At 51.9% G+C, this 15,300-nt stretch overlaps 1 protein-coding gene across 2 annotated transcripts; it reads left to right on the plus strand.

The window, feature by feature from the left end:
• The first annotated feature begins 2,795 nt into the window (after window positions 1-2,795).
• On the plus strand, window positions 2,796-8,412 carry LOC124095800 (cytochrome P450 11B2, mitochondrial). Of its 2 annotated transcripts, XM_046449137.2 has the most exons (9): window positions 2,796-3,034; window positions 3,401-3,559; window positions 5,163-5,362; window positions 5,485-5,688; window positions 5,943-6,097; window positions 7,067-7,233; window positions 7,591-7,669; window positions 7,761-7,949; window positions 8,252-8,412. In XM_046449137.2, exons 1-9 carry the CDS (start codon window positions 2,796-2,798, stop codon window positions 8,363-8,365), a joined length of 1,506 nt encoding a protein of 501 aa, XP_046305093.1. In that variant the 3' UTR covers window positions 8,366-8,412. The 2 variants fall into 2 exon arrangements, with proteins under 2 accessions (XP_046305093.1, XP_046305094.1); XM_046449138.2 differs by lacking the exon at window positions 7,761-7,949.
• Window positions 8,413-15,300: the final 6,888 nt, after the last annotated feature.

The following is a 15,300-nucleotide window of genomic DNA, read 5'->3' on the forward strand; positions in this document are numbered from 1 at the left end:
TCCTCACACCACAAAGATACGGGGACCAAGACACAGAACTTGCACCCCTCAGAAAACTTTATTCCACCTGTTGATCCAAATGTAAATGGCAAACAGGAAGCTCCTTGAACATGTCCCAGGGGAGAACCTGATGACTTTAAGTCTGGTGATGACTTCAGGCCAGCAGCAAAGGCATGCGCCATGAAGGAAAGGGGGGAGAGGCAGCACTGCCTCGAGGGAGAAGCTGCTGCTCTGCACAGGACCCAAGAGCGAAGGAGAGGACATGTGAGCCACAGGTACCTCCCACGAAGGGCTGTCTAAAAAAGCGTGCAAAGAGTTCTCAGAACTCAGCCACAAGAAAAGGATCACGTCACAAAGTGGGCGAAAGATCTGAACGGACATCTCATAAAAGATGGTGTACAGATGGAAAATACACATAAGAAGCTCAGTTTCATGTGTCATTAGAGAATAGCAAATTTAAACAAAAAGATGACATTACACAGCTCAGAGAATGGCAAAATCAAAAAAAGTGACACCACCAAATGCTGGCAAAGCTGTGGAGCAAGGGGAGCTCTCATTCATTGCTGGTGAGAATGCAAAATGTCAAAGCACTTTGGAAGACAAAATTATTTACCCTCTTACCATACAACCCAGCAATTTTGCCCTTTGATGTTTATGCATGTGAGTTGAAAGCAAAATTCCCACAAAAACCTGCTGGTGACTCTATTCATAATTGGCAAAACTTGTAAGAAATGGAGATGTTCTATAGTAGGTGAATGGAGAAAGGGCAGCATATGCCGAAAATGGAATATTACTTAGTGCACAAAAGATATGGACCACTGTGTGTGGTGGCTCATGCCTGTAATTCCAGCACATTGGGAAGCTGAGGCAGGAGGATCCTGAGTTCAAAGCCAGCCTTAGCAACAGGGTGGCACTGAGCAACTCAGTGACACCTTGTCTTAATACAGAATAGGACTGGGGATGTGGCTCAGTGGTCGAGTGCCCCTGAGTTCAATCCCAAGTACCCCCCCCCCCAAAAAAAAATGGACTGCCAGGAAGACATGGAGGAACCTTAAATTTGAATTACTAAGTGAAATAAGCTAAGCCAGGAAGGCAGCAGACTGTATGGTTGCAACTCTATGACATTCTGGAAGGAAACCCTGGGGGTAGTGGGAGTAGAAAGGTCAGTGGTTACCAAGGATCAGTGGAGAAGAGAGGTGACCAGGCAGGACACAGAGGTGTGAAGACAAAGAACGCTTCCCCAAGATGCCCAGGTGGGCACTGCCAGTTTACATTTGTCAACCGACAGAATGTACACCACGCCCAAATGTGAACAAACGGAGGCTTTCGAGTGACAGTGATCTCTCAGGGTGACCAAGTGTGACAGCAGATCTCTGGGGTTCAGAGTGTCTTGTCATGTGTAGGGGCAAGGGTTCTATGGGTCTTCTCTGTACTTTCTGTTTGAGTTTTTGGTGACATAAAATTGCTCTAAAAAACCAGTTCTCCTGTTACAGGCTCCAACAGCACCGGAAGTGCTTCTACCTGCAGGCGCACTTCCTTAGGTCTAACTGCATGGTTTGAATATCCCTGGAACAGTGGTCCACCTCAAGCTTTTGAGTATAGCCCTTGCTGCTCTGCCACAGAGGCTTACTTTAAAAGGGACATGTTTTCTTTTCCCTCTCCCAAATTAGCAAGTGAATTTCAACATTCCCCCCATCTGTCAAGGCATACCTGGAATGTAGCCCTTGAATCTCTTTTAAAACCCTCTGTTTCCCCCAGGGACAGAAGTCCCCCGTGTTTCTTTTTTGCAATAAAACTTTTTTCCTTTTTTTTCAAATGGTGTCCTCATTATTGGCACCGGAGACAAGGATCGAGTGTTTGGTAATAACCCTGCAGTATGAACTCCAAGGGACAGAGATGGTGTACATTATACCCACATCATACCCAGTATTGTACTTATGCTCTAGCACATGGAATGCTTATTATTTCCTAAATCAGTGACAGCATGAATGAACAGGGTTTCTGAGTGATCCAGTTCTCTCTGTCATCTTATTCCTGTGGGAACTCTTGTGGCTGCACTAGGCATTCCTTACCACTGGAGCAAAAGCAGCACTTGGCATTCTAAGAGCTCTGGAGATGTGGAGAGAGGGAAACCTCAGGTAAGGGTTCTGTGCTGCCCCATTGGACCAGTGTGGACCCCATACAGTGTCTGGTCTGGAGACATTCTGCTCCAGGAATGAAATAATTCCCAGAGAAGGAAAAAGAGAGGTATGAGCCTATGTGGCACTAGCAAGCATTGTGAGTACATTGTTGGGATGCCTTCAGTATTCTTCCTGTGTCTCAAAAAAAAAAATACCTGAAAGTTTCCATTTCTTTCAAAATAAAATATTTTTAGACTTGACAAGAAAGAATCATAATGCTTTTATATGCTCTGCAGTTCTGAGGTTATTTTCATTACAGTAAATTAAAAAAAATAAGGTCTATTAAAAGAATCCAAGGACTCCTAATCTATTCATTAGTTAAAGGATCCATCCATCTTGCTCCTTCAACCTGCAGAGGGAAGGGACAGGCCACTGCTCCCACCTACCTTTAGAACCCAGTCAAGTCTCTAGCCCACTAGGAAGCCTTGCAGAGATGGGGAACAGGCACCAGGCCATCTCCTTCCTCCAACTCTGGTTGGGAACCTGGCTATGAGTGCCCCAGATCTCTCAGGAAGGTCCAGGGACAATTTGTTCCATGACGTGATCCTTGGCCACAGAGGGCCCCTGGGTGAGATAAAAAGGACTGGGCTGAACGGGGGTGGAGGGAGCATCACAATGGCTTTCAGGTCAAAGGCAGGTGTGTGGCTGGCAGGGTCCTGGCTGTGCCTGTGCAAGGTGAGAGCCCTGGGCACCAGTGCAGCTCTGGGTGCCAAGGCAGTGCTGCCCTTTGAAGCCATACCCCAGTGTGCAGGCAACAAGTGGCTGAGGGTGCTACAGATCTGGAAGGAGCGGGGCCAGGAGAACATGCACCTGCAGATGCACCGGGCTTTCCAGGAGCTGGGACCCATTTTCAGGTAAAGCCCTGCCAAGCCCCTCGCTGAGGATACCCAGTACCTCCTTCTCTGCTGGCTGCCCAGGCACTCGCCAGGCACACGGTGCTCCTGCTCCCTAGGAACATGGGTGGTCTCCGCCCTCCACAAGGCAGGAGGGGGCATGTGGGTTACCGTCCCGAGACTTTGCCAAAGGAGACAAGGACTCCTCCTGTGCACAAGGAAAGCTTGCCTCAGAGGAAGCTGAGAGGGGAAGAGGGCTCAGGCAGAAGGCTCGGGGACTTCCTGTGGGGCAGGCTCAAGTCCAGGAGAAGGGTGAGGTCTGACTGGTCTCCAGAGGGCACCAGGAGAGGACGTGGGATCCAGCAGGGCTTTGTGCACTGTTCCAAGGTATGACGTGGGAAGAACACAGATAGTATCTGTGATGCTGCCTGAAGATGCTGAGAAGCTGCATCAGATGGAGAGCCTGCAGCCCTGGCGGAAGCCCCTGGAGCCCTGGACGGTCTACAGAGAGCACCGTGGACAGAAGCCCCTGGGCGTATTCTTGCTGTGAGGCACCAATGGGTTGGGTTGGGAAGTGGAATTCACACTGGGCAGCCTGGAGAGGAGGCCAGACCAGCAGACCACAGGACACATGTCCTGGCGCCGCGGGTGGGTGGACAGTGTCAGTAGTGAGCATGGATGGGTTCCTGTGACGGATGTCCTGGGCAGGGGAGCAGGCAGCGGGGGAGAAAGGCACATGGGGTCTGCACAGGCTAGACAAGGAACACCGAGCCCCTCTCTGAAGGGAGCACTCTCGGCCCTAGGCCTTGGTCCCCTCCTGCTGCTGGGTGGCTCTCCTTCCTGTGGGTCAGAAAACCAGCCCAGAGATGTGAAATCCCAGGACCAAAGCCGTGGGCAGCATGGGCCAGAATCTGAAGTCCACCAGGGCTGTCCCACCACCCAAGGGCCCTTGCATCCTGGGTCAAGTCAGCCTTCACTTTGGGGGAGACAGTGATGGGGAGGAGGTTGGGGATGTGGATGGTGGAGGTCCAAGGCAGCTTCTAGCTCAACAGCAAGGCCCTGAGCTTCCAGCTCAACAGCAAGGGGGTAGTTCCTTCCTGTGCACAGGGAAGCGGGGAGAAGATGGTGCTTAGGGTGGGTCAGCTGCAAAGAGGTTGCCATAAAGAGCAGGAAGTGCTGAGAAGAACCACAGGCTGAAGAGTCCCACACTCCGTGTCAGGAAGTGGATTTTCTGGGGAAGGGCAGGGCATATGCACGTGAATGTCCTGGGCCGGGCCCTCCATGGAGGGCATCTGATGCAGAGGCCAGATGTGAAGGGCAGGTCAGGGGGAAAGGAGAGCCAGTGCCCCTGAAGGAAGTGGTGGACTTGTGTGTGTGTGTGTGTGTGTGTGCACGCGCCCATTAGGGTTATATGCAGCACTGTGCATACTCTTGGACATGAGTGTCTTCACACATGTGTTTGAGGTCTGTGTGGGCACACATGTTGCCGTGGCATGCACCCATGTTTCTCATCATCAGGAATGGGAGGCACTGCCCTGGGAAGAGAAAGGTGTGTGTGCCTGATTGTGGCTCAGGCTGCAAAGCCCTGCCCACCACTGGCACCAGAAGCTCTGGGGCCCCATGTGCTTGGGATGTGGTGGGTGGCTGTGGTGGGAGATTCAGTTTGGACTCTGCACTACAGAAGACAAGGACACTTCAGGGAGCAAGCAGGTGCCACTCTCCAAGCTCCATGGGGAAGGACATGGAGGAGAGGAGTCAGCCTGGCCTCTCCCATCTGAGGCATGGTGTGGGCCAGGCAGGCAAACTTGACCTCAGGTCACCCCCCACCCTGGCAGAAAGCCTGGCCACCCAGGCAGGGCCCACATGGACGCAGGGTGTGCCTGGCAGCTCCCAGGAATTAGCCCACAGGCCTCCCAGCACTCCAGGGCTACCTGCCCTCATCCCCATTTCAGACTTCCATGGCCATCGCCCAGCACAGGAAGGTCACTCTGAGAGAATAAGGTGAGGCCAGGACATGCAGCTGCCTAGCCCTCGGCCCACCTTCATCCTTGGAACCACTGAGTCCCTTTGGGTTCCAGGAAGATGGCAGACAGGTTGGGGACCTGTGGGATGTTTGGGGATGCCTCTCAAGCCCTTGCCTGCCCTACAGGAATGGAGCTGAATGGAGATTCAACCGGCTGCGGCTGAATCCAGTCGTGTTGTCAGGAAAGGCCGCGCAGAAGTTCATCCCCATGGTGGACGTGGTGGCAAGAGACTTCTCCGAGGCCCTGAAGAAGAAGGTGCTGCAGAATTCCCGGGGGAGCCTGACCCTGGAGGCCCAGACCAGCATCTTCCACTACACCATCGAAGGTGTGGGGCTGGGGGAGCCCCTGGCCTCGAGGGTTCTGAGGTGGCCAGGGTGGGGTGGAGTGCTGCAGGACGCAGCTGAGGCCCAGGCCTGCCCTTGTTCAGGGCTGCCATCCTCTCTACAGCCAGCAACTTCGCTCTTTTTGGAGAGCGGCTGGGCCTCTTTGGCCCACACCAGAACGCTGGCAGCCTGAAGTTCATTCATGCACTGGAGGCCATGTTCCAGTCCACTGCTCAGCTCATGTTCCTGCCCAGGAGCCTGTCCCGCTGGATGAGCTCCCAGGTGTGGCAGGAACACTTTCAGGCCTGGGACTACATCTCTGAGTATGGTAAGGGCTGGACCAGGCAGGGCCGTGGGTCGGGGCAGGACAGTCATCCAGGTTTCCTTTGACCACCACCCAGAGCCACACGGAGTCCACACAAAAGGGCCACGCCTTCCTCGTGGTCCTTGCAGAGTTGGTGGTGTGGCCAGGCTTAAGACAACACTGAGGAGCAGGGAGGGGCGGCGCTGGGTTGGTGGGTGGATTGACAGTGAAGCTGACCTTTCCAGCACTAAGGCCTGAGGCCTCTCGTCTCCCCACAGCCAACAACTGTATCCAGAAGGTGCATCAGGAACTTGCACGAAGCTTCCCTCAGGACTACAGTGGCATTGTGGCTGACCTGATCTTCCAAGGGGACTTGTCACTAGATGCCATCAAGGCCAATACTATTGAACTCACAGCAGGGAGTGTGGACACGGTCAGGACACCAGTATACCTGGCATTGAGAGAGGATCACTTTGATTCCCCAGAAATTTTCTTTGATGCTGAATTGCCCATAGCCCCTAATCGAGACCCTGCTTCTGTGAAGCTATATTGCTCTTAACTGAAGACAGTTCTCAGTGGGCTCCTGGGGGAGAAGTCTGGAATAAGTATTAAGGAACAGTGAAGATGACAGGAGGAATTTGAGGAGAGCCCTGGCATGCAGTGATCTACGGCTGGGAATTCAGCTATACTAGGTGAAGCACAAGATATCAGGGCTCCCAATAGAAAGGAGCATGTGAATCAGGCCTTTATCCAAGGCTAGATCAATCAGCCACAAGATCATTTGCTCCAAGTGGCTTCCCATATTCCCTAAAGAGCACCAGGGTAGAGAATGGAATGAAGCCCTGGGGCCTAAGGAGAGTGCTTAATTCATTTCTGTGGCTGAGGACACTGTAGAGGTACCTTGGAAGGAGCCATTTTGGAGATATGGAGCCTCAGATCTCAAACTGGGGCTGCAGATATGTTTGGAGTACCAGGAATGATCCAGGAGGAGGACCTGGCTGGGGTCTGAAGGCCTGCTCAGGGTGGGACAGTGAGGCTTGTCAGAGGGGTCTGAACACAGCCGGGCAGACAGCCATTGCAAGCAGATGGACAAGGGCTGCAGAGCACCTGTGACTCCTGGAACGGTCACCCCTCAGGGCCACGGAGCAGGGTGTGAGAGCCAATCAGACCCTGAGGAGACAGCAGGAGGTGGCCTGGGTTGGGCCCCGAGAGGTCGTTCCCTCAGGACTCAGGGCAGGAGTCAAGGGGACATGGGTGTCTTGAGTTGTGGGGTGCCAGGGCTCTGTGCTGCTCGGGGCATGCCCTTCCGCTCCAGGGGAGGGTGTTCTCGTGGAGGGGTGCCCTGGGGCTGGGGCGCATGGCCAGTGCCGTGGTCTGAGCCTTGCCCCCATGGCTCCTGCAGACAGCCTTCCCCTTGGTGATGACGCTCTTTGAGCTGGCTCGGAACCCCAATGTGCAGGAGGCCCTACGCCAGGAGAGCCTGGCAGCAGAGGCCAGCATCTCTGCAAACCCCCAGAGGGCCCCCTCAGAGCTGCCCCTGCTGCGGGCTGCCCTCAAGGAGACCTTGCGGTAGGTGCCGGCTGACCCTCCCCACCTGCCCTGGTCCCTCTGCTCACTGGAGGTGGGAGGCAGGCATGAGCAGCTTTGCCTCAGAACCCAGAGCCCCTCAGCTCCTCCTGCTCTGCCTGAAGCCAGGGGTGCTCCTCTCCTCTGGGACTGCACTCCCAAGTCCCATGCATGACCGGCCATGTCCTCCTGGGCCTGGCTGCTCAGGCTGCTGGGGACTCACTGAGCCTAGCAGGTGCCAGCAAGCACATCCTGTGACCAGGGCTGCCGCACCCTCGGGGGTCCTGGGTGGGCAGCAGACAGAGGGAAGAGGAGGGAGCTGTCCCCCTGAGGCCCTGCCTGTTGGTGTCCTACCCCCAGGCTCTACCCAGTAGGAAGCATTTTGGAGCGAATCACAAGCTCAGATCTGGTGCTTCAGAACTACCACATCCCAGCTGGGGTGAGTGAGCCCCGAAGGCCACCCCAGCAGATGGCCCCTTCCCACATCCCCTCACTAGGCAGCTGACACCTCCCTGCGCATGTGTCTGCAGACCTTGGTCCACATGCATCTGTACCCAATGGGCCGAAACCCCGCGCTGTTCCCGAATCCTGAGCGCTACATCCCCCAACGCTGGCTGGACAGCCAACTGCACTTCCGCCATCTGGCCTTTGGCTTCGGGGTGCGCCAGTGTCTGGGCCGGCGCTTGGCAGAGGTGGAGATGCTGCTTCTGCTGCACCACGTGAGTGGGCCTGGGAGGGGCTCAGCAGAAGGGCGTCAGTGGTGCGTGGGGGTGAGCGGGACCAGGAGGGGCCAGCGGGTCGTGGTGTGGGGTGAGCAGCCCCCAACCCTCACCACTTGGGTGTGTGCATGATGGGGCGGGGTCTTCCCTGAGGGCGGGTCCTGTGCCCACTACCCCGCCAGCCTGGGTGCGCTGGCTCCTGCTCTCTGCAGCGTGGTGGCTGCTCTGAGCAGCTGGTCAGGAGGCTGGCCAGGACCTGAGCCTGCTGCCCAGGCCACAGGGAAGTCCCGCCTCTCTCCTAGGTGCTGAAATCCTTCCAGGTGGAGACACTAGTCCAAGAGGATATGAAGCTGGTGTACCACTTTGTTTTGAGACCCGCCTCCTCTCCCCTCCTCACTTTTCGGCCTGTCAACTAGTCACATCTGCGCACTGCACCCCACCACCAGCCTCCCTCTGCCTTGACCCCAGCCCACCTCTCTTCTGTCTTAAGGGCTCTGCTTCCTTGCCCCCACGCGGTCCAGCCAGCTCCTGGCCCAGTGGACTGGCCCAAGCCTCAAGGCAGGACAGGGCTTGCCGAGCTGTGCAGCAAAGCCAGGACGCACTGAGGAGGATCTTGGTGGCAAGTCCAGGCTTTGTTGCCAGCCTCTCCGAGCAGTCTGCTGGGACATGTTCCGCAGCCCGCCTGGCAGCAGCTCCTGCTCCTCCTGGCCATCCAGCGGCCCTTGAATCATCCCTCTGAGTATTGTCCATGCTTATGTTTTGCATCTATATGGCACATTCTAGAATTATATCTGAAATTATACACACACACACACACACACACACACACAGGCCAGAGTGAGAGAATGGGGAAAGAGAGAGAAAGCAAGCACAAACCAGCAATTTCACATTTCTACATCTTGAGACAGGAGTCATGTTTCTGCATTATGTTACTGGAGCATACGCAGTGTAAGTTAGGGAAGAACATAAAAATGAGTGAGGACTGTATGTATCCCACATGAATGGATGGTGATGAAGATCAGATTTGCAGACAGGAGTTCTTGCTGGTGACCTGGACAGGGTGAGAGAATGTCCCTTATGGTAAGTTGTCCTTTCTCTGGAGGTGAGGTGTTGACGGCATTGGGGCAGTTACCTCCTGGGAAATGCTGCAAATGCCCTGACGTGATAGAGAATGGTGGCTTCTTCCCAAAGTTCCACGAGGGCTGGGAGTGGAGCAGACTGTGTTTTGCAGGGAATTAGGACTTTACCTTGATCTGGGCACTACAGGCTGAGTTATATCCCCCTGAAGATTTTGAGTTGCTCTCCTGAAGCCCAGGACTGTAGGACGTGACTGTATTCAGAGACAATGCCTGGGTTGAGTTGATCAATGGGAAATGAGGCCATTGTGGTTGATCCAATCCCAATGTGACAGAGGTCCTTACAAGGAGAGGAAAGGAGAGCACGAGCACCCACAGAAGGCCCTATGTGCAGACACAGTGAGCAGGTGGCCTTCCACAGTCATGGAGGAAGGCCCAAGAAAAATCCAACGTGCTACCACTCATCCCAGACTCCTCACATCCAGAATCGTGGAAAAATGAATACCTGTTGTTTCAGTTCCCACCTTGTGGTACTTTGTCATGGTGATCAAAACAATCCAGGAGAACAGGTAAGCATAGGCAAACTTGGCAAACACAAGAGAACCCCTGATATCAACAGAGAAGGAACCAAGGGGCCTGTGCACTTTTGGTCTTAGCTGCTGCTGTCCTATCTGTAGGCCAGCCAGTTCCTTTGGCCTCATCCTGTCCTTCTCTTGGCTCCTGGCTGCCATGAGGTGAGGAGCTTCCTCTGCCACATCCTCCCATCATGATGTACTGTCTCACCACAGGCCCAAGGGCAAAGTCAACCTTTTCTCTTTTCAAGTTGAGTGTCACAGGTGTTTTGACCCCAGTAACGGAGAGCTGAGAACACACCATCTGAGTAAACATCACCTCCTGCAGTGAGCTCCTGAGTCATGGTGTGTCCTCTGGCACACGGAACTGTGTTCTTTCTGTTCAGTGGATTGAATTGGCATGGATCTCATGTTTACGGGTCTCTGTAGTCTGACAAGCAGTGTGAGCTGGGAGCTCAGCCTCATCTGTAGGCCAGCCAGTTCCTTTGACCAACACATGGGCCGTTCGCCTTATGTGTTGCTCTATTGGTGACGCTAAGCCATGGGGTTCTTTGGGCCTCTGGATTTAGCACTTGTTAGATCCTCTGGATTCCATTTCACCCATGTTTTTTGTTTATGATTTGTTTTGATGAAGGATCAGAATCCGACACATCCTCTATTAGGTGAGCAGACGCCTGGACCACGGGGCAATGGATGATTAGTGGGTACCAGGGGAGTATGCACCTCTCCCGTGTCTGCAAACCTTCACTGATGGAGGCAAGATCTAAATTATTTAAAGATGGAGAGTAAATGTTAAAGGGCTTTGTAGGTAATAATCCTTTTACATGTGGAGGGACATTAATGCCCTTTATATGTTTTTTTAAATTTTTTATCAATAAATGTAGTATATTTGTACAATGAAATAGTAATTATCAAAAAGCAAGGAACTAATGATATGTGCTGCATCATGAACCATGAAAACATTTTGCAAACTGAAAGAAATTAATCACAAAAGACTACATTGTACATGATTCCACCCATCTAAAATAACCAAATATAGAGATATAAAGTAGCTCACTAATTGCCTAGTGTTAGAAGTGTTGGGGGGAAATGAACAGTGATGCTAATGGGTACAAGATTTCTCTTCAGGGTGAAGAAAAAATTCCTAAAATGTATAGTGATTATAGATATGTTGATTCTGAATATACCCAAACCGTTGATTTGTATACTTTAAATATTTGAAATGTCTGATTCTAGAATAATTATACAAGGCTAATGCCCTTTTTAGATAGAAGAAAGTACAGAGTGGTTTAAGTTGGTCTGAGGTATGGGTCAGTCAAGTGGCCTTGAGTAAGGAGAGCCCAAGGCCTGGGACAGGTTAGAGACCCAGGTAGGGCGGGTTATGCTTTGGATGTGAGGTATTCCCCCAAAGCTCATGCATTAGACAGTGAAAGAATTTTCTGAGGTCAAGTGATAGGGTTATGAGAGCCTTAGCGGATTCAGTGGGTCATCCCACTGATGTGGACTAACTGGGTGATAGCTTTAGGCAGACAGGGTTCCTATTCGCCATGTGCTATGCAGCATTCCTCTCCATGCCGTTTAGCCATACTGTTCTGCCTCACCCTGGGCCCAGAGCTATGGAGACAGCGTTCATGGACTGAGACCTGTGAAACTGTCACAGTGAAGAAAAAGTGGACTACAGAAATTGGTATAAGAACTGGGGTTTATTTTAGTCAGGTTTTTTTTTTTCTGCTATGACTTAAATACTCAACCAGAACAACTGCAGAGGAGGAAAAGATTTTTTGGGGGGTGCTCATGGTTTCCAAGGTCTCAATCCACAGACAGCAGGCTCCATCCCTCAGGGCTCAAGGTGAGGCTGAATATCATGGCAGAAGAGTGGAGATGTGGGAGACCAACCTTGCCCATGACTGGGTCACACTCCCCGACTGGGTGCTGAGGTGCCACAGAAATGTGGCAGAGCTTTCTCCACCCTAATTGGGTTCGAGGGTCAGTGTCTCGTGCATGGGTGTGTCTTGCTACAGCCCCATGGGTGAAGCTACGCTCATCTGTTCCTTTGTAATATAACCCCTTGCCCTGTTTAGGATAGAATCTTCCATGGAAGTGCCTTGTGTGTGTCCCCTTCTCTTACTGTGCCCTTGGGTATGGCCTACCCAGGTGTCACTCAACCTGCTGACAGTGGACATCATGAAGATAGACTCAGCCCCCTGAAACCTGACCCCTTGCCTCATTTAAATAGCTTCTCCTCAATAAAAGGGGTCAGTGCGTGTGTGTGCTCTCTCTTTGTCTTCCTGTGGACCCTTAAGGTCAGAGGAGCCGTCACAGTGACCCCAAACAAAAAGGTATTTGTGTCTCTTGGTTATTTCGTGCAGCCCAGTTAGCCCAGTTCAACTGGAGTAACCCTTGAGCCTTTTAGTCACAAACAAAAACCTGGCATGTGGAAGAGGGAAGAAGTTCACATGATGTTCAGAAAGCAGAGAGAGAAACTTCACATGCCAGATAGAAATATATACCCCAAAGTGATGCCCTCAATACCCCACCTCCATCAATTACACACCCCACCTGCCATCAAGTACCACTCAATTAACTTGATCAGGTGATTAATTCACTAATGTGTTAAGGCTTTGGCAACCCAATCATTTTTTATCTGAGCCTTCTTGCATTGTCTCACACTTGAGCTTTTGGAGGACACCTCACCATCCAAACCATAGTAGGGTTGTCAGTGTCTCAAGCTAACCATGCGGTTCAGATGCCTTTAGAACAGATTTGCCAAGCAAGGAATGTGGACAACTTTAGAGATGCAAGTTGGAAAATTTTAAATTGGTGTAAACTAAACTTCATGGGTGGTTCTGGTAGGAGCCCTGAAGGCTGGAGTGCTAATAGCCCTGTGGACAGTAAAGACTGGGCTCATGGGGTTTCAGAAGAGGAAGACTCTATTGGAAATTGAACTAGAGGGCATTCATGTTACAGCAAAGAAGTTGTCTACATTCTTTCCATAGCCTAAGACTTTCTATGAAGCTGACCTTAAATGTGATGGAGTAATTCACCTGGCAGAGAAAATTTCAAGGCACAACAGTATTCAGGCAGTGACATTGGTATTGTAGGATGGTTTTTAGCCAAGTTCACAGTGATAATCAGGAGCAGAAAGCAAAGCAGAAAGATGTGAAAATCTTGCAGTGTGGTCAGAGAAGTGCAAGTGAAACAGTTTAAGGAAATTCGTTTTTAAACGAATGACAACTATTAAAGAAATGCTGAATACTTTACCCCGGTACTGGGAAAGACGCCTTGAGGGCACCTCAGGAACTGGCAAGGTCACACCCATCTCAGGCTCAAGGGCCTTTGAGAGGAGACCAGTAGGGTGCCCTGCTTGCACATGCTGTTTCACTGTGCTCCATCACCCAGGCACTCAGAGGCTGCCTGGAGGCTCGGTGACTACTCAAGATGGAGACTGACCTTGGCATCCACCACATGCTGCTGGTTCTGCAGGAGTGCAAGATGCTAGAGTTAGGAGGTCCTAGAGGTTTCCACTGAAATCCCAATCAAAGGAAGGCCTGGAAGGCCAGGAAAAACACAATACAACCGGAGTCCCTCGAGTGACCTCTGGGAAGTCGACCCATGAAGATGTGAGAAAGCAGCCCAGATTTCAGGGCAGTGCCCTGAGACCTAGAGATGCAAGCACAGCCGGGGCGTGCTGCAACACTGAGCAGCAACAAGTCAGGAGAGAGGACGGTGGGCTGCAACTGGAAGGCCAGGGGGCGGAGCTACATGACCCCACACCCTGAGCCCCAGGTGCTGGACATGGAGCTCAAGAACTTGTGTTCTTGGCTGGATTTCAGTCTTGCTTTGGTCCCTTCCCTTCTTTCTATGCCCCTGTTTCTCCTTTGTGAAATAAACGTGTACTCTGTGACAGTGTATAGTGGATATGTGTAACCTACTTTCGATTTTTATAGGGGCAGACATGGAGGAATTTGCCTGGTGTCTCAGAAGACACTTTGGACTTGGACTTTTGTGTAATGTTAAGATATGGGAACTCTTTTGGGTTTTTTAATTTTAATTAATTAATTTATTTTAATTAGGCATATATGACAGCAGAATGCATTTTGACTCATTGTACACAATTGTAGCACATCTTTTCATTTCTCTGTGCATGACGCAGCGCCACACCATATGTGCAGTCATACATGTACCTAGAGTGATAACATCCATCTCGTTCCACCATCTTCCCTGGAACTCTTGAAAATTGATTCAATGTACTTTTCTTTATGAGATGGGCATGAGCCTTTGGGGCCCACAGTTATGATTTAGATATGAGGTGTCCTCCACAAGCTCATTTGTTAGACAATGCAAGAAAGTTCAGAAGTGAAATGATTGAGTTATGAAAGCCCAAACCTAATCAATGGGTTGATTCACTGACATAAATTAACTGGGTGGTTGCTGTAGGCAGACTGGGTATGGCTGGAGGGAGTAGGTCACTGGGGTGTGCCTTTGGGTTTATGTTTGGTCCCTGGTGAGCACAGCTCTCTCTCTCTCTGCTTCCCAAAGTGATGCCACTAGCTGCTTTCTTCCTCTGCACTTTGCGGCCATGATGTTCTGCCTCCTCTCTGGCCTCCAACTATGGAGCCGGCTGCCTCTGGACTGAGACTTCTGAGCGCCTAATCGACTTTTCCTCCTTTAAAACTGTTCTTGTCGGATCTCTTGATCACAGCGGCAAAAAAGCAGACTAAAACAGCTGGATTTGCTGGGATGTGATTTGAGAAGTGGTTGTGTGAGGACAACTTCCTTTCAATTGAGTGCCTGCAGCTTCCACTGGGGACAGAACCATACTGCCAAGGTTCCCCCATGGGAGCCTAGCGTCAGGTGATGGAGGAGTTAGATGTGTGTCTTGCTTGCTGTCAGTCCTACTGGCAACTTACAAAGAACAAGGAGCGACAGGTGGGGCCTTTTACTACAGACTTATATACATGGAGTGCCATGCTGTTGGCGTCACGAGATCCCCAGAGTTCCTTACGTTATGAGGACAACACTGGGCAATGGAAGAGTCTCTAGTGAACGTGCAGAAGTGGGTAGATGGACTTGACATCAGAGTCAAGATGGCTGCAGAGGCTGGCCAGGTCGATTGGCCCTGGGGTCATGGCCTTATCCTGCCTGTGTGGCCATCCCACAGGCCAGGACTGCCATTGTGCTCCCCCTGCCAATCCCACGGGGCTGGCAGAGGGCCACCTCCTCCCACAGCATAGGCCCTGGCAAGACACAGAGCACAGAGAAACTGCCCCGTCCTGCAGGTGGAATATTGGGAGGCAGTGTGTTTGGTTCCACCCTGTCCTAGACAGAGTGCCAGGCTGAGTCCATACCCATGACCCAAGCACACCTGGGCAGAGGGTTGCAGGCCCAGTGAGAGCCTCTAATTCCAGGAGAGCCCTGCAGGCAGCCCCTTGTTAGGTATCTTAGGCAGGGTGGAAGGGGCCACCTTGGGCAAGGCCTGGGAAGGTTGTGAGTGCAATAAAAGGCCTCCTATGGATCTCATCCTTGGGGAGGTGGCGAAGCCAAGGCGTATCATATTTACCCGTCTCCCAGGCAAGAGTCATGGCCAGCGTGCAGAGAACCAAGTCAAGGTGCTCTGAGAGCAGGCTCAGCTGGGGTGGGAGGGAAGCCTGGCCTTGGGGGCAGTGTCTAGGGGTCAGGGTGGAGCAGAGTGAAGAGTGTGAA

The sequence above is a fragment of the Marmota monax genome, unplaced genomic scaffold (genome assembly GCF_021218885.2).
Source record: "Marmota monax isolate L192 unplaced genomic scaffold, Marmota_monax_Labrador192_F-V1.1 WCK01_AAM20220418_F8-fsc00073, whole genome shotgun sequence".
Taxonomy (NCBI): Eukaryota; Metazoa; Chordata; class Mammalia; order Rodentia; family Sciuridae; genus Marmota; species Marmota monax.

Bases quoted from the DNA above. Each gene is read 5' to 3' on its own strand.
- LOC124095800 (XM_046449137.2), top strand. From the start codon at position 2,796: ATGGCTTTCAGGTCAAAGGCAGGTGTGTGGCTGGCAGGGTCCTGGCTG. The intron at 3,560-5,162 runs GTGAGGCACCAA...CCTGCCCTACAG, and splicing joins CCCCTGGGCGTATTCTTGCT to GAATGGAGCTGAATGGAGAT. The intron at 6,098-7,066 runs GTCAGGACACCA...TGGCTCCTGCAG, and splicing joins CAGCAGGGAGTGTGGACACG to ACAGCCTTCCCCTTGGTGAT.